A 27,082-nucleotide genomic window follows, 5' to 3' on the forward strand; every position below is an offset into this window, starting at 1 on the left:
CCTGCGGCTCGGCAGCACCAAGCTGAGCCCTACAGGCACCCTGTCCTCTTTGGGAGCACCTCCAGATGGCCGTAAGGGCCGGTTCATGGGGCTGGGGCTGGAGATCCTTTGGGAAAACAGCAGCTGTGGCCTGGGAGGGCCCTGCTCCCGCAAGGACTGCTGTGATTCACACCCTCCCGTCCCTCCCTCCGGGTGAAGCTGTCCTTCTTTGTTCAGAGTCCTGACGTGCGCATTTCCAACGCGGCATTCTCGTGACTAATCCACCTGTGCCTTTCGGGGCTGCGGTAACGCCCCGCGGGCTGGGAGAGCAGCACACGTTGCTGCTCCGATCACACTGCAGCAGTGGGAACCCCCGTCCTGCCGCTGTTTCTTTGGCAGGAGTAAGCTGCAAAGATGATTTTCTTGGCTGCTATAGTATAAAGCCCGCCTTACGATGCCATGCTTCAGATGGGCAGATTTAGGCCTGGCTATCTACAAAATCCTTACTGTTTTGATGAGAACTGTTGTGTTTTTCTCCCTGTCTACGCATATGTGCCAGGACCAGGGAAGGCACCTCTCTTCCACCCCACATCAGGAGTGGGCGCCCATGGATGTTGAGATCATGCTGCCTGGCCTGCATTCCCCTGAGCATCTCCCATAATTGCTCCCACAGCCCCAGCCATCAGAGGGAAGGCAGTGCCGGGACACAGGCAGTTTATGGGGCTGAGGAGAGACTCTGGGCCAGGAAGGCTTAGCCAGGCTGCCAGGTCCCGGGCACGGCTCCTTGGAAATCGCTCCCCATGCAGGCCTCAGGGCGCACGCGGCCAGCTGCTGGGCAAACCCTGGCTCAGCTCTTGCTCCTACAGTGAATAAATATGCACAAAACCACCTTAAACGCTTCTCTGGCACCCCTTGTGCCAATAAACACGGGCCGGGCCGCCATCCGGCTGCCAGCGGGTGAGGCCTGAGCCCAACCACCCCTCAGGGGCTCCCTCGGGCCGCCCGCAAAATGGCGGCGCGGACCCTCAGCCGGCGGCAGACCCCACCGCGCCGCGCGCCCGAACTACATCTCCCAGCAGTCCCCGCGCCCCGCTGCGAAATGGCGTTATCCCGCCCCACTCCGCGGCGGTTATTCCGCTGGGGGCCTCGGCGAGCCCCAATCAGCGCTCGGCTCTGCGGGGCAGCCAGCAGAGCAGCCTGATCAAAAAAAAAAAATAAATTGCAAAAGCCATCACGCCGGAGCCGCCGTTCCTTAAAATACCCCTCGCATCAGAGGTAGTGAGGTTCCCCGCGAGCCTCGCGGCCCCGGGTTTGCTGTCAGCCGTCATTTATTGCTACGGCAATTTCTCTTTAACGGCTTGTTTCACGCAGACACCTCAGAGGAGGACCTTTGAGGGGTGGGGAAAGACAAGGCCAGCTCCCTTGATTCGCCGCCGCGCTGGCGGCGGAAGAGCCAATCTGCGCCGGCAACCGTGGCTGGGGGGCGGGGCCACCCTCAGGGGCGCGCCGGCCATTGGTGGGGGCGGGAGCGAGGGGGCGTGGCGGAGCGGCGGGGAGGGTGACGCGTATCCTTCCAGCTCAGCGCGTGAAGGGATAAGGGGCAAGGGGGGGGGAGGGGGGAGGGGCCCGGTTCGGCGGGCAGTAACGGCCGCGCTCGCGCCGCCGCGTGCCGCGTTGCGTCTTGGAGGGAGGAGGAGGCGGCAGGGGCCGCTCCAACGGTCGTTCCACCTCAGTGGCCGCCGCCGCCCGGGTGCGCTTCTCCCGCCGTCCCTCTGCCGGGGAGGATGCGCCGCCTCTGCCCGGCCGCGGCAGGTAGACGGGGGCGACGATGAGGGAGCCGCCCCACCGGCTCCTGGCCCTGGGCTCCTGCCTCTTCCTCTGCGCCCTGCTCTGGTGAGTGAGCGCCGTCCGCCCTCACGGCGGGGAGGCAGGCTCCTCCGAGGCCTCCCGGCGGCGGGGGTGTCCCGCCCCTCGCGGCTTCTCGGGGCCCGGCGTCGGCCCTGCCGCTGCCGCCCTCGGCGGCGGGGAGAGCGCCCTGGTGTTGGGGTGGGGGGAGCCGATGGTCGGGGACGCGCGGAGCTGGAGGTGGTGGCAGTAGGGAAAGAAAGATGCCTCCTTTTGGAAATAAAAAAAATAAGGCGTTATCGTGGCGGCAGCGGCGGTGTTGCGTTAAGGGAAAGGCAGGTAACAGCTCTCGGGAGGGTGGTTGCCGCTGCTGTGGGTGATTGTTGTGTTCGTGGAAAACAAGCGGTGTCAGACGTGGAGTCAGCCCTCGAGTATCAGGCGTTCAAAGTTAGGCTCTTCGCTTCCCGATGTATTTTGTTGCCGGCCTGTGCCTCTAACTGGAAGGCTTGCTCGCTTTTCCAGTTCTAGGCTGAGCTCTTGGTGTATTCTCTGAAAAATCTCGATGCCTTATTCTTGAAACCAAGGCTGGCTGGAGTTGTGTTAAATTAAAGCCAACGAGCCCTTTAATTTTTGCACTGGTTAGGTCTTTGAGAGTGTTTTTCATAGTGATTACCTTAGCTGTATACCTTGTTCCACCATCTTCTGTTTACTTTGCTTTCAAGCTTCCTTCAAATGTGATGTTTATTAAAATACAAATATTAGGAGAATATATTGCCATATGCTAAGTTTGAAGCTTCTTAAACTTTGGCCTCCTTTGAACTCTGTGACTCACTGTTTGAGAAATGCTAGCCAGTTTGAACAGCAAACTGCAAATATGAAAGCTGAACAGCAGTTGTTAGAGATAGTTGTGTATCTTGTGTATTATTTTAATACCTTTCCCATAAATTGTTTAAATATTAAAAAAAAAATAATTTAAAATAGTCTCGAAGCTCTGTGTTGTCTCACAGTTGATTGTAGTTGGATGAAGAAGGGGGAGCCCAGGCATCTCTCTGTACAGAATCAGTTGCATATCTGGTGCTGACGCCGGCGTTACTGAGCTTGGGCAATTTGGTTAGTGTCATCACATTTTTATTTTTGGGAGTTAAACCAGTGAATCTAACAAGTGCTTGAGAACTCCATTGCTGTGTTTACATTTAGCAAAATTTTCAAAGAAAAAACTCCTTGCTGTACAGGTAACTGAGCTGTCAACCAGAGGTAACTGTCTTCAGACAGCTTTTCTTGTTGGACAATTAAGTTTTTTCTCACCAAAGGTTCTGTGTGTTAGGATTCTTATTAGGAAGACAGTTTTTGTTTCTTTCTTTGTCTTGAAGGCTGATAACCTGTTTCTGCCTCAGGATAATTTGTTAACAAAGGTGTTATCAGTTTAATGATATATGCATGGTCAGAGTAATATTTTTATTGTTGAGTTCTTAGTTTGCTGTTTTGACGGAACTGTTTACTTTAAGAAAAAGTTCATATGCCTATTCCATATTGATAAAGGCATAGCATGTTCAACTAACTTGTTGAAATAACATAATTGTTCTGTAAAACTCAGACAACTTCTGCATTCATCTTGGGTATGGTTAGGAAAAAAAATCAAGCTGAGTTTTTTCTTACTTCTTAAGAGGTTGCTCTTTCAAGCAGTGTTTTATCTCAGAGCTTGCATCAGAGTATCCCAAATCTTTGGCTGTTTAAAAATAAAATAAATTGAGACTGTGTGTTCACCCTGCTCACCCTGGCTGCTTTTGATTAAAGAGCCAGTAGATTAATTTAGATGTTGAGAGGGCTACAACTCCAGTTCTCTAGTCTCTGTTGTCCAAACATAAATTCATGTTAGAGAGTTTAAGTTCCTCTGTTTGCAGGATGGCATTGTGGCTTGCTTTAATTTCAGGAGCTGTGTCAGATTTGTAATTGGAAAGTCTTGAAGTCTATTAATTTCTGCCTTCTTGCTGGACTACGTAACATAAATTGTGATGTATATAACTTTTTCCTAAAAAGAAAATAGGCAATTCTGTTCACATAAGCAGTTAAGAAACTTTAAGTAGTAAATGGAAGGCTTTATGTTATAAATGTTGGCATGTGTGACAAATGTTGGCTTTTTAAATCTAGTTTTCTTGAAATGTAATCTCCAAAATATTTGATGCTAGTAGGAGAGAAGTGCTTTCTTACAGATGAAGGTGGTGGTCAACAGATGATCACATAAAAAACAAAAAACCAGGGGAGAAAAAACAAAAGGCAAACCAGAATTGCTTGAAAGAACACTCCTGGGGCTACTTGGACTCTGTCTTTTTTTTTCTTTAAATCTGGACTTTGTTTTATTTCTGGATAGACAGTTGCTTTTTTCTGTGTTTAAGCTTAAAATATGATTTATTTTTTTATCTCCCATCACACGTTTTAAAGGTTGCCTAGAGAAGTTTGTCCAATGGAGAAATATTAATTGGTAAAAATCAAGTGTGGCGGGGGAAGATTGATGTGACAGTCTTCTAACTGGAAACTGTTTTAAAAGATCTCATCCTTTAAGTTAAAAATACAACTGTGTATTTGGAAATGTACAAAGAAACAGAAGCTTGACTTGAGGGATTTGTTAGCTGCTGTCTTTTAATGAAGGCAACGTAGTGCTCTTTGGGAGTGTGGGATCAGAGAGTGATGGGTACTTGAGGCTTTCTGAAGCAAACCGTGCATGGAACAAACGCAGCGCTCTGACAAACCTGAGCCAGCGAGGTTGTTCCAAATAGTTCAAAAGGGTGAGATGGCTGCATGGTTTTAGGGAAATACTTTTGATGGAGGTAAGGCTTAGGAATGTAGTGCTCTAAAAATAAAATGCATCTGTGCAGTCTGGAGCTTTGGCTGTACGTGACAAATGACTCCTGTTGTCCTGAATTTACAAAGATTTTCTTTATGCTTCAGTTAATCCCTTTGTGTGCCTGGTCATAATATAAAAAATACTTTTAAAATTTGTAGTGCTTTGTAGTTTGACAATATACAAAGCCGAATAAGTGGGGTAGATTTAGCAGCTTGTAGGAATACTATCGAATTGAGATGAGCTGTGACAGTTGTTCGAAGAGTAACCTGTATAAATTGTTCTGACATCAGCTTTTGTCTGCCATAAACCGCAGTTTCAAAGTGTTAGGTATGAGTTTAATAAAGAAATTGTGCATGCACTAATTTGCCTTTCTGTGATTCATTCTATCCCAGAAAGTGCTTTGCACATCCTGATCTACGTAGCTTTTATGAAGTCTTTTATCATCCTCGGCTTTACAACTATGAAGAAAAGGAAGATGGGGATTAAGTGCCTGTGCACATCAGGACTCTTTAGTTGTAGTTCCGTTGTGAGTGTGCTGCATCGGCAAAGTAAGGCTTGTATCAAAGTGACTGGGCAGCAAGATGTGCTGTTTCTGACAGAAAACCCCTAGTCTGGTAGTTTTGACTCTGAAATCCATAGTGAGAGTGTACTTTGAGAATTGTAAAGGTCAGATTGGGTCAGTGGCGTAGCCAGGGGTAATGCTTAGATACAAGTACATTGGAAGGGTGTATATTTTGATATTTGTTTGTATTCCTCCCTATATGTGAATTTTAATGAGAGAAAGTATTTCTAGTTTTGATTTGCATTGTCTTCTACATTTTTGAAGGTGTGCTTGTTTAGAGCTGCTGTAATGCAAGAAGAGCTCTGAAAAAACAGTGCTGCATTGGCAGTGTGTTAACATCACTAGTGATTATTTTGCTGCTCCTGTCCTGCACAGGCAAAAGCTATGTGAGTCAGATTAGAGATCACAGAAGTACAGGTTTTGCGAATTGAACATTTATTGTTCCTGACTTCTGGCCCTTGAACTTGCATCTGTTAATAACAGAAAGGTGTTGAGTGGTGAAGCTAGGGAGAGGCTTGTGTTCTGGTGTAACACACCTCTTATCACACATAGAAATCCTCTTTTTAGCAGAGTATAACGTTTACAGGAGACTGACTGCCCTAATGATCTGTATAGAACTGCTAGTGTAACTTGCTTATACTGGGACTCAGAATTTTATCTGGTGATTCTTTTCTTGTGTAGCTACTTAAATCTCTTTGGAAGACTGATATTAAAATAAGCACTCTGTGTGTGCATTTTATAGCAGGAAGAAATGAAGTGATTTGGGCACTGCATTCATATAATCAAAACTTTTGTTCCAGGCATCAGCTTTCAGAATGAAGAGTATGTTCCTAGATATGGAGTATCTTGTTTGGAAGTGTCTTTCCTCTGTAGTTAAGATTGGGACAAAAGCTGCTTTGAAACTCTTGGGCTCCTAGAAATCAAGTATGAATATCCCTAGCTTATAGCCTGCTCAAGCTGAAGGTGCTGTATGCAACCAGGGGCTCTGGTGTCTTACGCAAAACAAATGCTTGGCTCAATCAATTATTGAATGTTTACCTTCTAAAATTATTTGAAAATCAGTGAAGTGCCTTTATGCAGTGTCTTCTAAAAGGTTTGTCCTAGAAACTTCAAATTTGTTTGTTATGCAAGTGGTGTACTAAAGTGGCATGTACTACCTCGTGAGGTTGCTGTGTTGATTTGCAAGAGCCTGCCTGTTACAATGAGATGTGACTTACTTCAGCATTTAAATTCAACTTTTTCTGAAATATCTTTCTCTGACCTGTTACTAGTTCCTTTTCACTTTAACATTCTTAGCACTGTGAGTATTTTACAGAACACTTTTTGGCCTTTTCACTTTTCTTGTCTTTAGTTTTCATTATTAATCTAGCCTTCAGTGAAGTCTGTGCTTCTTTCAAGGGGAGGATGTACAACATCTTTTAAAGTTAACACTTGCAGCCTGAAGAGGGTGTTATTTCTGAGCATGAAAACTTTTGGCTGAAGACAGACTAATGTAGAATTGCAAGTCTAAAAACCTCTTTGTAATTCTTGGTGAAAATACTGATCTGGTATAACAGACAGACTGATCTCGAAGCTAGTGCAAAGAACTTTTGCTTGGGTGAGTGAAGATATTGGTATAAATGATGGTATAAACTGGAATATCAGTAAAAGGTTCCAACAGTTCAAAATTAGCTGAGATGCTTAAAGGAACCTTCTTGGCTTGGCTGAGTTTTGGAATGGCAATCAAGATATTGTTCAAATCCTTTAAAGGTAAGAAGTCTATTAAAAATACATTATAAAATGTCTGGGAGTTAGGTGATAGCAGCTTTACAGTGATCTAGGGCAAAATTCATGTTGCTAAATTTATGCTGAAATTCCACTCCTTGGCACTGTGTTAAGCTGTGTTGCGTTTACAGTGAGTTTTAAGCATGGGAAGCTGTTGCAGAGCAGCTGATGATGATTCTGAGCCTACTGTTGCAGTATCGTGCCCATGTAGGCAAGCTTATGAATTTAAGCGATGAGGGAAATCTTCAAAGGGTGTAAGTTAGACCTTACTACATACTCTAAAAGCCTTAAAGTTTAATCACACTTGATGGCTATTCTCCTATTTTCCTGTGGTCTTTGTGGTCAGTATCAGGTTTTATTTTATTTTTCCAGAATGTGTTCTTTTCCCCAAACTCTTGCATTAACAGTAATAACTAGAGTTTGACAATGCAGGGAGATTCTCTTAAGCTACAGTCTTCAGTGTTATAGAGGTCTGTTACCAAGAACCACTAGGAACTGCCTGCTTCTTTGACACCTTCTGAGGGCTAGAGTTTGTGACTTCTGTCCTGCTTTCAGTGCCTCAAATAGGGTACCTGGATACTCCTTTCAAGAAAGAAATAAGAGGTATGTGTTTTGGTGTTACTTTGCAGCATGCATCTAATACAGGCTGTTGTCTGTTATGGGCGCTGTATCAAAACAATATACAATTATAGTGCTGTGAAGGTGGCTGTTATCTCAGCAGCCTTTTCTAGGAAAGGATGAGAGATATACTGGTAGCGCTGTAAGAAAGGAATGAAGAGGTTTTTCCACTGTTAGTCCTCGGCCTTGATTTCTGTTGTTTAACATAGGACAATGGTGGACAGTCATGGAGAAGTGGTACGTTCTCCCCCTATCTTCTTGGATTTTTATATCTGAGTATACAGAAGCTCAAAGGTAACTCCCTCCCCCCACCGCCCCTGAGGTTACTGGCATGTGTCCACAATCTCAAGATCAGATCTGGGGTGCAGAGAATGTGTGTGGTTGAAGGCAGGATGCAGGAGTACCCCATCAGGCAGTAAATCAGTTAAATCTGGTAACGTATATGGTGCAACTGTAACCTTGTTTTGCAGTCTTTGCATGCTAATGCATTTAAAATGTTGAAAGCCATGTTTTTAAACTGATGGTTGGAATCTTATAGCCTGAAGCTATGAAATTCGGTATTGTCAGAAGTATCTTTGTGTTGGGCTTCTCTGAATAAGTGAAGTAACTGTCTTTTTTTTTTTTTTTCTTTTTGCATTCCAGTTAGGAGACAGTTTGGAGAGCACATTCTTTGCAAAGAGTGGGCAAGATATTAAAAACCTAAATTCATTGCAAAATACAGTGGATTGGTAAAGGATTTGCAAAAAAAAAAAGCTCCAGTTTCAGTTTTGAGTTTTGGTTTTTTTAGCACACGAGTGAGGTTAGTGGATAGGGGTAGGAAATGAGATGGTATCAGGGCCTTGCTGGCAGCATCCTTGCTTAGCCTCGAGATGTAGATCTTAGTCTTCAGCTTTTTTCTCCCTTAGAGATCCATCATTAAAGTAATGATTGATAATAATGAGGGATAAACTTTTAAAATTATCTTAGTAATGCATGCTGCTCTTATATACTAATATATATGTTTTAAACTAATAGTGTGTGGGATTTTTGTTGTTTTATTTTGGGGTTTTTGTGGGTTTTTTGACTGTTTGTGTGAGGAAGTTTGGGGTTTTTTTGACAGCATTAAGGAAGATTAACAGTTCTTCTTTGCATTTATCAACACTTGTTTCCACTTCACATGCAGAAATCAGTGTTGTGTCTGGGCAGATTGTGCTAGAGCAGTCAGTGCCTTGCCAAATAGCTTTCCTCCTCTGACTGGTTGAAATAACGTCGCTGTCCTGAACGCCTGGTCTTCATTTTCTGAGATATTTACTTCGTTCTGCGGGCCCTTTTAAATGCAAGTCCCTCTTGTTGAACTGCTTCACTAATCCACTAAGTTAGTGGGGAGAAGGTGAGGCTTGTCTCTTCTTGCTGGTTTTTCTGCATTACCGGTGGTGGAAGGGAGAATACTGCTGACTCAAGAGTCTGGTTGGGGATCTGCTGAGCTGCTTGTTCTTACAGAGCCTTCTTTCTCTTTGACAGTGAAGCTAGCGACAGCAGTCACAGACATGTAGGATTTGTTCAAAGCAAAAGATATTTTCCTGCCTTCCTCACCCTTTCACAACTTCTCATTTTTTACCTGATTAATCAAAAATAAATTGTTCTGTAATCAAGAAGGTAAGCTTCAACCAACAAATAGATGCCTCTCCCCCATTCCTACACCTGTTCTGCTGGCGCCCTAGGTCCGAAACCCACCTGCCTTCTCTTGCACAGGCCTATTCTGAACTGATTCTATGAATATTTTCAGTAGAGAAGTGTCACACGTCAGGGATGGTGATATCTTCCTTCTCCCTTTTAGCTGTTGGGCATTGGTGCACCTGCAGCTGTTGGTAATACAACCCTCCAAGGTGCAGAAAATGTCAGTGATCGTCCTGGAGAGATATTCTTCCTTCTGCATTCAAGGAGGGCTTGGTAATCAGTACGCTGGTGATAGCTTCCTTTTATTTTTCCTTTCCTTAAAATTACTCTGTCTCACAGGTGTCAACTGTAAACTGCTTTGAACTGCTTCACTCTCCGGTGTTTGGAAATAGGTCTTGTTTGGGGACATTTTAAGAAAACTCCTGAATCATTTGGAGGACAGATGTGTTTGAACTGAATCTTGTGTGAGTGTCAGTGTGTATGAAGCCTTTGGAAAGGAAAGCTTAGATTGTTTTTCGCTGGTAATAACAAATTGTGGAAAAAACGCTCTTACTTTCAGATTTTGCTAGTTTAGATTTTTTATCAGCTGTAATTTGATTAATTTTTCTTACCAGTTTATTTCCTACTTGATTTTTATGATTGCCAAAACAATTATCAATAGCTTCACTATCTCTGATAATCTTCTGCAGCCTCTTTCACAATTTCTTAGAGTTTGAGCCAAATTAGAACTGGATGGTCTTTCATGTGAAACCTGTGCTGCAATTTCAAAACCACCTGCACTTTTGAATTTCAGTGTGTTCCTTTTCAAAAGGACCATAGCCAACTTGTATAGCAATAAGTGTAACCTACCATTCAGATAGGGGTGAGCGGACTTTCTGCTTCAGTAGAGAACCACAGTATGTTCTTGTCCTGTGAAGAGTAAAGATTTTCCCCTGCCCCCCCTTCCCTTCTGTGTCTGGGCTTGCAGCTTTTGCTTTTGGGTTTGTGCATATCAAGCTGAAAAATTCATGGTGGATTAGAGAAAATAGCTTTTAAACCTACATTAATAATGATACTAAAAGGGTCTTGCTTAAGTTTCTTTGTTCTGTGTGAGGTTTAATAGCAGCTGCTATTTTGAGTCACGCTTAGCAAAAATAGAGCTATTGAAAACTTCTCTGTCCATGTAAGTCACTAACTGTTGGCTATGTGTTTGGAACAGTCTCTTCAAGTATTTCTGCACTGTTAGGTCATTTGAAGATATACCTTGTACCTGAGACAGTGTATCTAGTGACTAATCTCCAGTACTGTTTGGGCAGTAGATCTGCTTGCTTCCAAGTCAGCATTAAAATACTACTCTCTTGTCTTGAGAAAGGGAAGGGTATGTTAATATATGCAGACGCAAAAGCTGCGGTGCTTTCACTGGATGTGCTGTGCAAGTTTACTAAACTGAAGGGGAGTTCTGTTATCTGTAAATTAATGCTTAGGTTTTCGTGTTGTCTTTCTGCATATAGAGAAATGCTTAACCGAGGTGCTATGCCACGTGGCAATTTTTTTTATTACGGCTACATCACTTATCAGCCTGTGGCTAAGGAAGCCTGTTGAATGAATAAGCAGAATCCTGAAAGATGGAAGAAAAAAAGGAGTGGTGGTCCTGATAAGGTGATTAATTTGTCTTCTCACAGGATGGCTTGTCTCATGTGGCCTTGCGTTTTGTGGATTTGTGTTCTTAATGCTCTGTCAGAACTTGATGGCAACAGTTGAAGGATATATCCTGCCTGCTGCATTCTCTGTTGCAGTAGGGCTCAGGTTTTCCTGTGGGTGTGTGTATGTATGTACAAAATGAATTCTCAGTCCCCTCCCTTGCTTAGAGGGCTCTTGGGAGACTTGAAGAATCATGTTTGAGTTGGGGAGTGGACTGGGAAGAATTTCTGAAAGTAAGCAAATTGGACACAGATTATGTCAGAATAGTTTAAATCTGAGCTATCAAACTGCATTCTTCTAAAAGCTGCATTCATGCTTTAATAAAGCATCATTTGTTGTGTTAAAAGTATCAATATATTAAGGCAAGAAATGTATGCCTTCTGTGCTAAGTGCTTTTTGTGACTGCAAGTGCTAAAGTAGTTGTTAACGCGGTTGTGAAAATACACTTTGTGTTTTAAAATGCTGATTCACAGACGGTGATATTTTTCCTTTTCTATGTTAAGGGACTTAATGTTGCTCTGTACAGCTCACTGAAGATCCCCCCCTTGGTGTAAGCAAAATAGGAAATAACATTTGTATGCATGTATAATAAAGAGGTGGAATGAGCTACAGTATGTTCTGTATAATTTTTGATCCTTCTTTTGTATTTTTATGAAGAACCAGGGAGTCATTATAGGTGCAAGGATAAGAGGTACTGGAATTAAGAGCATGAGAAAGTTTCTCCCTGAAATGATTGAAACCACTTTTTGGAAAAATAAATAACTCGAACCATTTGCATAACTAATTTTTCCAAATGAGAGCTAGGAAGAAGGCCAAAAAGGCTGGTAACATTTCATTCCATCCCTTAAATGTACGTCTTGTGCTTAGGATAAGACAGAGGTTTATGGAAAACTTAATATACACAAAGAACTACATGATGGGATGGGAATTTAAGATGTGTGAGAATGCATACATCTGGTTTTCAGCTTAACTGAGATGCGAGACTTTGTGCCAGCTAGAGTATGCAGCTATAAATGTTTTCATACCCTTATATTCAGTGCTTTCGTTTCCAGTAACTGCAGGTGCTTCTGCTTGACTTGAGGGCTTCCATTTAGTTTAGAAGAAAGCTGTTACCTCAAAGATAAGAGGAATTACTGAGGTGCGGTGGGGCTGAGACAGACCTGGGAGGGACTCCTTACTTCCCGATCTCTGGAATAGCATGTCCGATCCCACAAGCTCATTGTCTGCTGTCTTCTGCTCTTCTGGTGGTAAGAGACCTGGATTTAGGGTGGCTGGTGCCTTGCTAACACTCCCTGCTGATGCGGGTGGAAGAGGAGCTCTACAACAAAAGCCCTATTTTGTGAGTGCCTGCAACCTGGAGAAGCGGTGCTCCCTTGTGTGTGTATATATGTATATGTGTGTGTATATATACACGCATGAAACCGTTTATAAAATGTAGTACTTGACTGTGGTCTATTGTAGCATGGGTTCCTCCTTGGCGGAGTAATCCATGCTGCATAGATTTTTTTTTTAATAAAGGTGATCTTCAAGTTTTTAAGACAGGTGGTAATTCAGATTCAAAACACTAGACTGATCCCAGTTGTGTAAGTGAATCCGGACCTACTAATATTCTTGCTATTATGACTGACTGTTAAGGCTCTGTTTTAGTTTTCAAAACTTGTGTCAGAAGATGGCTGTATCCAGATTTCTTGTGTGCTTGAAGGTCTGTTACAGACCTGTCTCCTTTTAGGAGGAGGAGGCCCCTCTATCAGGGTGCAGAGTGACATTTTTATGAACGGGGTCATACTGATCACCTGGCTGTCATGTAAACAGTATTTCCTGAAGAGTGTTTGGCTTTAAAGTGACAGGTGACTCTGATGTTCAAATGTAGTTGAAAACTCCACTAAAAGCTCAATTTGCGTCGCATTTTGCTGGACTTACTAGAAGTCTGCATGAAGAGCTTTGCTGGCCTTTGGGCCTCCAAGCCTAAAGGTTGGCTGCACGGGTGTTATCTAGGATGTGAAGGGGCCATGCACTAAAGCAACAAAAGATGCTGTTCTGCCGCAAGTGTTTGTATAGATGTTGGCTGCTTTTCTATGGAAATAAATCCATTTCTGCTGAGAAGCAAAATTGTTTGGAGCTGAAAGTACAGACAAATCTCTATGGACGTTGTAGCTAAAGCCAGCACCTGGTTTGCCATTTGTGTCTACATTTTCATTACTTTTTGCATGGGCCTTCTGTTTAATATACTTATTTTCTCTAATTCTCTTACATGTGCTTGATGATGCTGACCATACAGAATTTTCTCAGATATGATATGTACAGGGAAATTAGGAGCTTTATTTTTTTAATCTGTGGCTTTAGTTCTTGCTTAGTAAAAGGTATCCCATTATGACAAAGGATATAGTGGATTCATATTCTTTCTAACTTGCAGTAGCTTAATGAATTTGGGTCAACTTCCACTTTGTGATGTGGTATCACCCCAGTAACGGTTTTGCTGGCATTTTTGTCTTTTGGAAGTAGTAAATTTGTAGTGTGTTTTCTGTTAAAATTTCTTAATGTTAAGTCCTCCAATAGTTTTGATAAATCAGTATCTATGAACTGTTCACGTCTGTTTTTACACTTTAGGCATTTCGTGGAAACAACTGAGAAAGGTTGAGAGAGACAACGCTGAGGGAATTTTAAAATATGTTTTATTCATTTTAAATCAAGACTATGACAATCTCTTTTCTTTTTTTTTTTTATATAGGCTTCCTACTTGGCATGTCTTTTGTAAAGACAGTCCTTCATTGTCAGTGCAATATGCTTCAGGTGATGCTTGTGCCCTGGCAAATAACAATGAAAATATCCAGGAAAAGGTATGATGAATAATTAGCTACTAAGTCTGACTTGATATTTAGTGAATAATAAAAAAAGATTCATACACTTTGATTCATAGTTTCTCCTTGGCCAGAATGTTTAGTGTACTTGGTTGTTCTGAAGTTTTTGTTTTCCTTTACTCAAGTTTGTTGCTGTTATGTGGCAATACAGCTGGATGCTTTGGGTGGGGAGGGGGTAAGAAACAAATAGTAAAGCTGCTAATGATGGCTCAGGTTTATTTATTTGGCTGCCAGCTGTTAGAAGAAGCAGCCATCAGGGATAGTATATAGCTCTGTAGAGACCATGGTAACAGCTGATGGCCTGGATAAGTCTAGGCCACAGTATGCCAGTTGCATCTGTGTTCGGTTAAAAACCCAGCGCACAAATGATTGCCATCCTAAATAGAAGATTTAAGAATAATTGTTTTATTAAGTCAGTACTTATCAGTTTTCCTCTGGTCTGATAAAAATTAACAAAGCTGAAATACATATATGAAATGCTAATAAACAAAATTTTGTCCCTTTCTTATTTACATTACTCAGCAGTTCAGGTTAAATTGAGTGTGATCGTCCCCCCTGGTTAATTCATTACAAGTCTCTGCATATTGCAATTTCATAGTCAGTTCACAAGCGATTGAGTCATATCAAAAACCCCTCCTAATTTCATTTATTCACACGGGTAAAGAATCAGTCCTGTGATACGCATGGATAATATTGATGCTATTAGTCTTCCCATTGCCTCCATCAATCAGCAGTACTGCTAATCATGGCTCTCATTCCGAGAAAGCTTTTATATACTACACCAAACCTGCAAAATGTGTTGAGTATTGTAATTGATTCAAGTGGAGAGCTGCCTGACCAGAAAAAAAAAACCTTAAATAGTGAGGGTTTCTTAAACATTTCAACACCTAGGGTAGCTGTATTTTAATTTTTTTTTGCTAGCTTATGCAGCCAAATAGCATTCAGTCCTATTCTTCTGACTGCCTGAAGAAGAGTCCTGCTCAAGTTTAATGGCTGATGTAATAAAACTGTAGATAAGAGAGCTTTGAGACTGAGAAGCCACTGGTGTATGTTTTCCTGCTTTTTTGCAACATTCTTCTCTTCATTCTAGTAACACAGCTGCATTGCTAAGCAGATTTCTCAACTTAAACCCAAAGATGTGAAGTATACTGTACTTTTTACTCATTAAAGAAAAATCTCTTGGGTGTATGAGAAATCTTAAGGATGTGTCTCTTACTCCTAACCGGAGATGTACTGCTCAAAAAGAGCAGTTTTGCAGCCCTTGGTCAGTTTTCCTTAGATTGTTTGTCCCTTAGAGGCATTGGTGGAGTTTAATCTTACAGGCTAGGATGCTAGTTGTTAATATTTGGGCAAAAATGTTGATGTTGCTTAGCTGTTGTCTTTAAGATTTGCCTACTCAACTTTGTACTTCCTGCTCTTCCAGTGTATACCTTAACACTCTTAAATTGATATAATCATGTAACCTTTTATAGCATAGCAGCCCATTTGGGATCCGAACACTTGCACTTCCAGTATTTGACCATGGGATTTTTGGTAGCCCTTATGAAACAAGGGAGTGTAAATTTCTACCAGATTTCTTGCTGTGTTCTGCAGTGTTGCTCAAAAATAACTTGCATATGTTGTAGTCACAACTTTAAAAAACAAAAAGTTTGAAGGGCAAGTAAATTCTTGTTAGTTCTACAGTCTGCTGGTTTTAAAACTTTTTTTTCCCCTCAAATGTGTATTCTTTTTTACTTTGTGAGTTAACTGCACTTGATTATAAATCTTTAGTTGTAAAAGAGAAAGTTGCTTTAAAAGCTTACAACAGACTCGTGAAATTATTCTAGTTCTGATGATGAGACTGCTATAACTGAAATGTGCTGAGTATTATTTTTTTAATGGTTTTCTGGTGCAAGTCATCTTAGGATCTTTTTTTTGTCCCCCTCGTGTTTTGGGCAGATGAAGATAGGGAGGATTTGTCATCGTGGGAAGTCATAGCAGAATGATCAGCTTTCCTTAGCACACAAACTGAACGATTTAAGACAATGCTAAAATGGTCTTTCCTGTGAAGATTTAACTGAATTGTTTTAACTTGCCTTAGTCTTTGTACAGATGAGATTTTAAACATACAGGGGCAGTGGCTCTGAAGATTCATGTAGCTTAACTTCTTGTTGATATTCTGGTGGTAGTAAAGGTAGTATTATTCAGTCTGTACCAAAGGTAACTCCTGTTACTAGAACAGAAGGCCTGTGTTACCGCATGCTGACTGTTGTTTTACCTTTAATATACTAGGGGGAAGAGGCTGGTCCCAGGCTGGAGTCTGAGCACGCAGACTCAAGTACACAGAGTTACTCTACAGAAGAGCTGCTTGATGACTTTACAAAATCTGACCAGGCAAGACTTTTATTTCAGTCACTGTCTCCATACACTCTTCAAATGCTCCTTGGATTTCAGAGTCTTTCATTCTTATTGTCTAAAGCTCATAGTAACAATCTATCCCATTTCCCTTGCACATAAGGTTGCTGTCAGACTCGTGTTTCCAGTGAAGGATAGAACATGTGTGCTAACAGATCTTGCAATTCTCATATGCATAAGTAATAGTAAGAGTAATTTAGTATTTGTAGGTACTGACTAAATAAATCTTTCCAAGATGCATTAAAATTTGATGTTATGGGTATGGATGTCTCTTTATAAATAAAACATAGAAAAGCTTCTCACTGAGGTCTTTTATATAGATCGGACTTGGTGATCATAGCTGTCCATTTTAGCTTTGATCCTTCCTGGCTTCTGTCAGTTTCATTTCCATTGTTAAAATGGAAAAAGGGTTGTATGTGCCATTGATAACATCAAGTCAGTGCTCAATGTCAAATGTTACAAAGTCCACTGTTACAGATGATTTATTTGACATGTATTTTTGGTTTTTGTAGATTAGAAGACAACATACGTAGGGCACACTTCTGAATGTATATTGCATGGTTTAGATATGTCGTTCCATAGTAAAATATTCTGGACCTCTTCGTGTTCAGTTAGATGACTTGGAGCAATCCAGCGATTGACAACAGGCTCTTATTTAGTAGTATTTAATAGTATTAATAGTATTTAGTATTGTTTAATAGTATTGCTGAAGAGTTAATCTGATCTGTTCCAGTGGTTATGTACTCTTCCAGATTCAGAAAGACTTATTTTGATTATGCTGTGTGATGGCTTATGAAAACTGGAGAACTAGAATAAATAAGACTCAAGACTACTAGGCTCTCAGAAGTGTTAAGTGATTTATCTCTTTGTTCAGTTACAACATGGAATAGTCTTCTATCATTCGGACCTCCATTACAGTGGTAAATTTGAAAGCCTACCCCAAAATTAAGCTTAGGATGAAAATAGTAAATGTAAATTTTATTGTAATGGAGCATGCAAATAGAACCATTTATTTTGGTTGTTGAAATATTCAGGCTTGTTTTCTTGTGGCTGTCTCTTTGTAGACATTCATGGCTGAGGAAGCTGTTGTACATGCCTTCTCCAATTAATATTTTTACACTATTATTGCAGACTATGGAAGAGTGTTGCAACTATCCCAAAGTAGCATTGAATACCACCTAGGTTTATGAAGACAGAAAATTTAATTCTTAACTGTCTTGCGCTCTGGTTTTCAGGTTCATTGAGGACAGAAATCTAAACTGCTGAACTGTTAAAACTCCATGCTAGATGTTATTGTACGATGCTTTTCCTATTCGAGTTTTGAAAAACGTATGTTCATCTGTAATGTTTTCACAGCCTACAGAAATGAGTGAAGGAAGCCAGCCTGAAGTTGAGACTCCACCTTCAGTAGATTTAAATGAAGCTTCATCTAGCGTAGTTGCAAGCACTGAAAACATTTCCAGTTCACCTACCTCAGAGATACCTCCAGTCTCGCAGCCCGAGTAAGCTTTTTTTATTTTATTGTTTTGCTCTTTGAGAGAATATCACTTACTCTGATGTTGTTAAAAGGGTTACCTCTTCAGGTTTAGTAGGGATAAGACTAGACTGCTACACACGATTCTTTTGCTGTACTTTGGTTTATGGTGTTAATGCTGATGGAATATGCTGTCTTTTACTCAGTACACGGATTAAGAGTTGTGTGTACTTGCCACTGTCAGTTTCTAAGATGCTGCTTTGACAGAAAAAAATCCAATGCCTTTTTATGTGCTATATAATCTGTACTGTAAAAGCCGTCAGGTCTTTACCATTAAGATCTGTGTCCTTCACAAATGTGCTTTCACATCTGTGATAACAAGCATCAAGGCTGCTTCAGTGACAGCCTCTGCTTTCATTAAAGGATGACTTTGCAGGATTTTACTGCAGGACGTGTACCAGAGCAGTTTTAAGTAAATTCTGATATTAAGAGACTTTTGATGAAATAGAAAATTTTAGTATAAAGGCAACCAAGGCAGTTTGTAATTCGGGTAGTTAGTAGTGTATTGCAGAGCTACCTCTGCTGCAGGCAGTCTTCTAGAGTTCATGTACTTAATTTTGTTTCCCTTCTTTTGTGGAATGCTGTGCTATCAAATGTGAACTGTAGTATGGAAATTCATGCGTATATACTTCTGTGTACTTTAATAAAATTTTTCTGGGCTTTTTAATGGATGCTGAGGGGTATATATTCTTCTGATTGTCTGCTGATAAAGGCCTAGTGTTTTGGTAGACGAAAATTGATGAAAAATGAAGTAGATTTCTCTTGTTATTTGGTGTTTTGGGTTTAAGAGTCCAGTTTTTCTGGTTTACTGAATTTAGTTTCTTTATCATAAGAAAGGGCTAGACCTCTTGACTAGTAACTGATCTTGTCTAGTCTGCTAAGGCTAACACTTAAGCACATTTTGGTACTTTGTAAGCATCTTAATTGCAAGTCTTCAAAAATCGAGCTTCTCAAATTCAGATTTTATAAAGCGAAACTGGAATGTAATTTCAGCATGCTGCTTCTTATAGCTTTTGTTGACTACTGTACTGATTTGTTTGTGTAATGTATTGCAAGTCCTACTGTTGTCAGGTCTAAGAAGGAGATTCAAGATCTTTTCTCTTAAACATTCAGGCTGGTATCTTGTAATTGCTGAAAATAGTCTTGCTGTCTCTGAACACTTGAACTATGAAAGAAACGAAAATGGAAACTTGCTTTGGAGCACCTGATATGTTAGTTAATGCTTGGCAGTAGTGTTCTGACTAGTACCATTTACAGGAAGAAAGGGTAGCATGAGTATAGGAGAGATGTGTATTATACATTATTTCAAACTTCAGTTTAGCTTTAAATAGTAATTGTTGGTCTCTGTTTGTGCAGATTAACTCTAATAGCCAAAACAGTTAACAAGATCTTTAAAAAGACTCGGTTGTTATCTTTAAGACAGCATTTTCCCTCCTTTAGGTGCTGATTCCCATCAGTGTAACGAAGTCCAACTCCCGTAGGTTTTACCATTATATTCTGCTGATATTCCAGCAGGACCTCTTAGTCAAAATATTCTGGAAGTAATTTTATTCCAAACAATTTTTAGTTTGTAATGAATCTTTTTTCAGGACAGCACTGATTGTAGCTTTTCTATCCAGGCCTAATCTGGGGAAAACATCTCGAAAAATAATCTGAGCTTCTCTTCTGGCTGCAAGTATAGACAGCTGCCATGCAGAGTGAGCTTGATAATGCATTTTAAGGCAAAGCTACTAACAAATGAAAGTACCCAAAGGAGAGGGAGCACTACAGCTTTTAGGCTTGTGCTACTTGCCTTCTGCCAAAATTAATTACTTGATGCCAGTCAGGTACACCCTGACATCAGGGTGTTTTTAAGTTCATACTTGTCCCATATTTTATTCAGATGACAACTATTCATACTGTCATCTGTCCCCTGAGATCAAGACTATGTGGAGCTCTTTAATTTTAAGTGTAGTGGTCAACCTTACTTCAGTCGTTAAAGTGTTATATGCAGAGCTAAACTGAGTGCATCTTGGATGTGTGCAGTTTGGGGTGTTCAGAAAAAGTACTCGCTGTTTGTAGCCAATGAATCCTTGCATTCTTAAGTGTTTTAGATTTTTACGGCATAGCGAAAAGTCTTGAATACCTTTGAGTTTCTTGTTTTATACCGTGGGAATTTTGTAATATGACAGGTCTGAAATTGGTTCCCTGTGTTTGGTACGGCTGCTTGTGTTGATGATCGTAGCAGTCAGAGAACCAAAAAGATCCCCTTTTAAGTTGCCGACGTGCTGTTTGTGTTTTTTGCAGCTCTGTATCATGATACTGGATTAACCTAGTTTGCTGCTGATATTGGAGAGGGCTTATGTTGAAACTTCGGAGGCAGAATAAAGACTTCTACTTAGATCTGGTTTATAGTCTTCTAGATCAATAGGAAAGTAATCCTTGCACTAGAGAAGGGAGGAAAGTCATTATTTGTCCATCTTCTCCTCCCCACCCATTCCATCATTCCTAAAGAGCATATAGGGAGGCTTTCTTTTAATTTTTTGCATGGGTTTTGTCTGATGCAGTGTGTTCAGTCTTTATGGGAGAGAGGAAGTAAAGCAGTGGGCAGATTATCTGATTCAGGCTGTTGATGCAGTTTGGATAATGGTCTGCTTGGTTACCTCATTTTTATTGCACTAGCAGAAAGAAAAAAAAATCTAGTGGAAAGGAAGTCTGGCTGGCTCTACTCTTTATCATTATACCACTCCTTTTCTTCTCTAGCTTTAGCCAAGTTCTTTTTCTGACTGCAGCCCATTGACTTGGGAACAGTAAGAGCGTTTAGTGATGAAACTTGGTCTCCGGTTTGATTCCGTGGTTGAAAGGGGAAAGAAATTTGCTGGCGGTCAGATAACTATGAAGCTGTTCTTAGTTTGTAGTGATGATGGGAAAAATTATCCGTTGGAGTGTTTGGTAGGATGTTAGATGAGAGTTCTGGGAGATGAGAAGCTAGCTTTGAGTTCCTTTGCTGGGACAAACAGGCTGGAAAAGGAAGTTCTATTCTTGCATGGGTACAGCTGGGAATGCAGTTCCACAGGTATAGCTTACTTCATTCCTCTCTTAATTATTTCTGTGAGACTGTTGCTTTTTTAAAACTTTCAAATATCTTTAGTTATGTGGTTGATTAACAGGGTTACTTGTGTTATCAGAAAGGTAAAAAGCGTGTTATTTCTCTCCCTTCAGTGCAATAGAAAATTCCCGTGCTGATATCCCTGTAGTCAGCTCTAGTGAAGCTGAGCAGTCAGAACCTGACTGTGATATTGGTGGGACACTTGAGGCTGACCCTCAGAGTGAGCCTTCCTCTTTTGTCAGTCCACCAGAGAGGTGAGTATTGAAGTAGGTTGTGAGTCTAAATAATTTAGAGCTAATTGTTCTTTCCTGTCCTGGCCTCGCAACAAACATTTGCATGTGCTTGCTTATCTACACATTTGTGTGTATGTGTTTAATATTGCATATGGATGAAAATGTGATCACTTTATAGGTCCTAATACTCTTAATAAAACTTTCAGCCTTGCAGGTCAACATATAGAGAACATATCATCTTCGCATGGCAAGGGAAAGAAGACGAAATCTGAGTTTGAGTCGAAAGTTTCAGCAGCTGAAAAAGGGGCAGATGAGCAAAAATCTGCTCTGAACACCTCAGAGAACTTAAAAAGGGAGGTAAGCAGTGATATCCGCTCGGTACACACAGGAGCATAATGACCTCTGTTTGGTTCTCACCTTTGTTAAAGATGAGTGATATTCATCAATTTTCTGATTGCCACTGTATAAGTGCACAGCCCTCACATTTTGAGCACTGTGATTGAGCACTTCTGATATTGCTGTCTCAATAAGGGTATAATAAACCGGAAGAAAAGGCCAGCAAGATTGATTAATTGGCACAGAACAGTTTTTCTGAGCTAAGTCTCTTCAAATATTTTTGGGAAATCAAATAAAACTATCTGGAGCAGAATCCAGAAGAAATGTTCTTCCTGTAACGGATGCTATGGATAATGAATTTTTTTTTACATAGGTTTAAAAAAAAAAGTGGGGGTGGGCTGGCTTGCACGGTCCAGGTAAGCTTGTAGAAGAGAAGTCTGCGGGTTGGATCTTGACTGAGTCAGGAAGTTCCTGAGTAGCAAGCAGACGGCTAGAAGAAAAAATGACAGTTGGAGGAATCATAGAATTGTTAGGGTTGGAAGGGACCTTAAAGATCATCTAGTTCCACCCCCGCTGCCATGGGCAGGGACACCTCCCACTAGATCAGGTTGCTCAAAGCCCCATCCAGCCTGGCCTTAAAAACTTCCAGCGATGGGGCTTCCAACACCTCTCTGGGCAGCCTGTCCAGTGCCTCGCCACCCTCATGGTGAAGAACTTCTTCCTAACGTCCAATCTGAATCGTCCCATCTCTAGTTTTAATCCATTCCCTCTAGTCCTACCATTACCCGACATCCTAAAAAGTCCCTCACCAGCTTTCTTGTAGACCCCCTTAAGATACAGGTAGGCCACTATAAGGTCTCCTCGGAGCCGCCTTTTCTCCAGATAAAAAGTTTGGTGTGTTTTTATTCTTTCCTAGGTATCTTATTTGGCCACTGTTAAAGTGGGATACTTAGCTAGAGCAGTCTGTTATACTTAACTGTATGACTGCTTTTGTACTCTTACTGTGAGGCACTTCGTAAAGTTTACATTTTTTAAATAGGTAAAGAATGACCAAGGCTTGGCAATACCATTTTTTGCTATTTTAGGGTCACATTTAAACTGTCACTAGTGACTTGGATAATTCTCTTTTAAAACTGAGAAGTTCTTCCCGAGATTATTGAACGGAGTACAGAGTGCCTTAAAATAATTACATGCAGTCAGGAATAGTCGTCTAAAGAACTTACTACAAACAAATTGGTGTAAACCATTAAAAAAAAAAAAGCTAAGATTTTCTTTAACCTAGTGCTTTTAAGACTGCAATTTAAATAATTATGGCATTGGCCTGATGTCATAGTTAAGCAAGAGCATGATTTGTCATTGCTTACTCAGTTTTTTGACTTACCACTTTCGTCATAGTCCAACGAGGATCTTCTATCCTGAACTTTCTTGGGGGAGGAAGATACAGGGATTTTTTAGGTCCTCTCATTTCTAAATATATGTGAGAATATATTTTGGGGTATGCCACATCTAAAGTTCTATTGCAGTGTAGTCATGTGAAGAATTCTATTGTCACTTCTGTCCAAATATGTGGGTTTGGCTCTTTTTTGAGGGCTTTCAGCTATAGAACTGTATGTGAAATAATTCTTGCTTTAAGTGCAGAGAAAATGTCAACTTACAAAGCAGTAATTATGGAAAATACCTCTAAAATGTCTACAGAGTGTAACCTCTACACTTCAAATGTCTAGCAAAAGCTTTTTGTGTATCTGGTGGTGTGCTGGAAATGTGTTTGTATGGAGGAGAAGTTAAGACTTGAAATGGTATAGCATATGGTTAACTTAAAAGGTTTGCTGCTTTGTCAGGCAAGTCCAAAACATCATATCTTTGATTATTAAACATTAAATAAAAGATTTTTAAATAATACCTCATTCTGCTGTTTGTTTTTGAGGCGTTCAGAAACACCAGGGGACCTCTGGAGGTCTGTTGTGACCAGTATTCATATTTGAAGATTTCTGCTACAGGGAAACCTTTTCTCCTTAGGAGGAGGAAAAGCAAAAATCTTGAAGAAAAAGCAGATGTTTTATGAGACAGAATGCCAACATTTTACTTAAAATGTATTAGTTTAGCCACAAATATTACAAGCATCTCAGTGAAAGAGTCTATAATTCTGGGAGGAAATCATCGCATGGTTTTTTTTCTGGCTTGTGAGCTTGCTTTGGCACTAAGTTTTTAATATGGGTTCAAACGATGTATTTGCTCTTGACTTAATGAGAGCATGCTTTTTTTTTTTAAAAACTATTGAAGTTCATCTTTGTTTTCATTCTTGGTGCTGAAAAATTCAGAATTGGTGGCTCTTTCTTTTGCAGAAAGACTATAAGAAAACAGGAGAAATTGACCCTACGTCGGTGATGACTCCAAAGGACCCTGGAGACATTCCAACATTTGATGAGTGGAAGAAGAAAGTCATGGAAGTGGAGAAAGAAAAGAGTAAGTTCAGGATTCATTGGTTTGGTCTAAAAACAGACCACTTCTGTCTTGTATCAGATTTGAGTAGTGAAACTGTCTCAATTTGGAATGCAGCCTGGAACTTCATTTTTCTACTAGAACTACATAATTAATAGCACTTTTTATATAAAAGCAGTTGGCAGAAGTTCTCTGATAGTGAAAATACTGTTTGTTTGCGTGGTATGTTATAGTAGCAATATTTTCTTGTTCCTAGGTCAGTCAATGCACCCTTCTGCTGTTGGTGGGCAGCATTCCACAAAAAAAGTCCAGAAAAATAGAAATAACTATGCCTCTGTAGAGTGTGGTGCCAAAATTTTGGCAGCGAATCCAGAGGCAAAGGTAAGTATACTAATAATTAGTGTGCATTATTTCAGTTTACTCTTAAGCAAGAAGTAGTACGAAGTACCCATGAAACGGAACACTATTTTCTGAAGTAATCTTTTATTTCTATGTTTCGGTTTATTGTGATTTTTTGATTTATAAAAATGGGGCATAAACTATAATCTGTCCCTTTTTAAGAGGGATTGCTATAGAGAAACTGATGTCTCTTCAAGTGAATTTGGAATGGGGAGCAAAGTCTACTCAATACAGAAGCTGAAAAACTAAACAAAATTGTATTAAAGAGTTCGCCATAGTAAATAATCTGTGATTGTCCAAAAGTAGTATGGCATAATATCTGCTGTATATTATCTCGCTTAGAATGTTGTGAAACTTGGTATTAATCTACATAACATATCGGGGAGGGGGGAACCCTTGGTGCTGCATTAGTATGTACCACACAGTTTAAAATACTAATTCTCTTCATTATACAGAGCACTTCAGCTATTTTGATGGAAAATATGGACCTTTACATGCTAAATCCTTGCAGTACTAAAATCTGGTAGGTTACTGGGGTTTGCTTATATGAAAGGGGTGGTTATGGTTTTCCAGTGTGATGGGACTGTATGTATCCTGTGGGACTGACTTGATGTTAGTGTGTCTCTGCCTGAAATATGTCTGTAAGGAACTCTGATGGATTTAGCACTAGATGCTTTATTATGTCCCACATATAATTCTGTCTTTGGTATTGAGAAATAAGATAAAGGGGATAACTTTATTCACTTCAGTATTTGTACGTTTTGCATAATTATAATCTTACAGAGGAGAAAGCACTGGCTGTTCAAGTTAAGATTTTGGTTTCTTTCCCCAGCTGTCAAATCATTGTAGAGCACATTACCATATACTAACTGGTATTTCAGGTGTGGTTTAAATGATGTTTGATAGCCTTAGTTTTCAGTTGTCATTTGTTGCCCTTGAGTACAAGACGGATGAAGCTTTTGCAGGTGCTATCCAGAGTTACTAAGCTGGATATGCAGGTAAATAGCATAGTGATTTCGAAGGGAGCAACAAGTGACACCTTATTGTACAGTGTTTTTGTAATGTTCTTTTTTACCCAGTGAAGGATACAGTAACAAGGTAAAGCACTGAGGATTGTAATTGTAGAAGGAAAAGTGTTTTTGCTAATACTTCCTTTTTGTCTTCAAGGTTTGTTATTGAGCTCTGTGAACCAGTCCAGGTAAAGCAGCTTGACATTGCAAATCATGAATTATTCTCTTCCACTCCTAAAGACTTTCTGGTGTCTATTAGTGACAGGTATGTTATCAAACCCACTGTTCTGAATGAAAAAATAATAATTATGAAATAGAGGGCTTCATATAAAACATAGTCTCTGTATGCCTGTTATTGTGCAAAGTGTAATGCATTGTGAAATTACATGGATTTTCTTTGTGGGTGCGTATATTATGTTGCTAGCACTTTTTTCCACAGAAAGGGCAACTGTGAGGTCCTAGAGTACATGGCTTGAGTTCTTTCCATGCTTCCTATATTTAGTTTTTCTTTGCCACCTTAAAAATGAAAAGGGAAAATGTGTTGAAAAGTAGCAATGAAGCAGCAGGAGTTATACAGTAGCTAGGTAGTGGATGGCAGATTATAAAATGAACGTTCCTTAACAGAATGCCGCTGGGATTGTGGGCTGTCTCCTCTCTTGTCATTCAGACCATTTTCACATGGCTCAAGCGGTCTTCAATGCTGAACTCTGCCCAAGAAACCCCAAGTGATTTTAAAAAGAAAAAAAAATAGTAGTACACCATTGAGGAACTGGAAGGGGTAACAATACTAGGCTGAATGGCTGGTTAAAGGGTGGCTTTGTCATGTTTTTAGGCAGTGTTGTACCCCCACTGCTTTCTGGGAGTGAGCAGATTATTCTGGTATGTGAAAGAGGAGATGTTCACACAAAGCATCAAAAACCCTGACTTTCTTCTTTAGTGCTTAAAGTGTTTAGATTCTGGTTTTCAACACTTGGTCTGTTGCCTAGTTCTAACTTTGCTTTGCTCACAGTTTCTTGATGCTTGCTTACAATAATATTTACAATCTGTTGCTTATGCGTTGTGTTCATCTGAGGTGACTTTTTTCAGTTCCAGAAACTTTACTGTAGGCTGGCTGAATTTCAGGAATTGGATCAAGTATAGGATTTTATCCTTTAGCGGCTTGGCCACTGTTTTAAGTATGTGAAGAGGTACTGCTGAGCTCTTATGTTGTACTAGCTTTATCTCACAACTCTTCTTTACATAAAAGACATAGTGCTGCTATCTTGCAACCGAAAAAAAAAAAAGTGACTCTTCTGTGAAAAGGTGTTTTGGGAAACTTCAGCAAATGTCTGTAAACAGGAGGTTCTTGCATTTCACGGGCCAACTCTGTTATTTTCTAGGTATCCAACAAACAAATGGATTAAATTGGGTACTTTCCATGCCAGAGATGAGAGAAATGTCCAAAGCTTTCCTCTGGATGAACAGATGTATGCAAAATATGTTAAGGTAACTTAACACTGTAAAAGCATCCATGCTTCTCAGGGAAGGAAGGGTTTGCTGGGCTTACCCTGTATAACAGAGCATCCAGAGAAACGTGCTATCAAAGTGTACTTTACCATTAATCATACTAGTTTCGTTAGTGGCCCTATTGTGATTGTTTGGTACATGACTAAACCCTTGTCACACAATCACAAGTAATCACCTTCCTCATAATGGTAACCAGGAGGATCTTGGGAAGTACCTATTACTTTGTGTCCAAGTACATACTTAGTTGATACCTGAATTAAGAAAAATCCAGGCAATGTTCTGTTGTTCTATTCTATTTGACTTAACCAACTTCTCCTGAAAGTAAGGTCAGAAGGACTG

The 27,082-nt window shown here is 40.4% G+C and overlaps 1 protein-coding gene across 4 annotated transcripts in view; it reads left to right on the forward strand.

Moving 5' to 3' along the window:
* Window positions 1–1,608: 1,608 nt before the first annotated feature.
* The window catches only part of SUCO (SUN domain containing ossification factor), a 42,862-nt gene continuing 17,388 nt past the window's right edge, over window positions 1,609–27,082 (forward strand). For all 4 annotated transcript variants that reach the window (XM_054210643.1, XM_054210644.1, XM_054210645.1 and 1 more), the window contains exons 1-11: window positions 1,609–1,872; window positions 13,675–13,783; window positions 16,076–16,177; window positions 17,555–17,700; window positions 20,934–21,074; window positions 21,260–21,410; window positions 23,732–23,852; window positions 24,085–24,209; window positions 24,683–24,750; window positions 25,395–25,502; window positions 26,617–26,722. In XM_054210643.1, the coding sequence (XP_054066618.1) occupies window positions 1,808–1,872; window positions 13,675–13,783; window positions 16,076–16,177; window positions 17,555–17,700; window positions 20,934–21,074; window positions 21,260–21,410; window positions 23,732–23,852; window positions 24,085–24,209; window positions 24,683–24,750; window positions 25,395–25,502; window positions 26,617–26,722 (1,242 nt within the window). In that variant the 5' untranslated portion in view covers window positions 1,609–1,807. The remainder of the gene's footprint in view (window positions 1,873–13,674; window positions 13,784–16,075; window positions 16,178–17,554; window positions 17,701–20,933; window positions 21,075–21,259; window positions 21,411–23,731; window positions 23,853–24,084; window positions 24,210–24,682; window positions 24,751–25,394; window positions 25,503–26,616; window positions 26,723–27,082) is intronic.

The sequence above is a fragment of the Rissa tridactyla genome, chromosome 8, assembly GCF_028500815.1.
Source record: "Rissa tridactyla isolate bRisTri1 chromosome 8, bRisTri1.patW.cur.20221130, whole genome shotgun sequence".
Taxonomy (NCBI): Eukaryota; Metazoa; Chordata; class Aves; order Charadriiformes; family Laridae; genus Rissa; species Rissa tridactyla.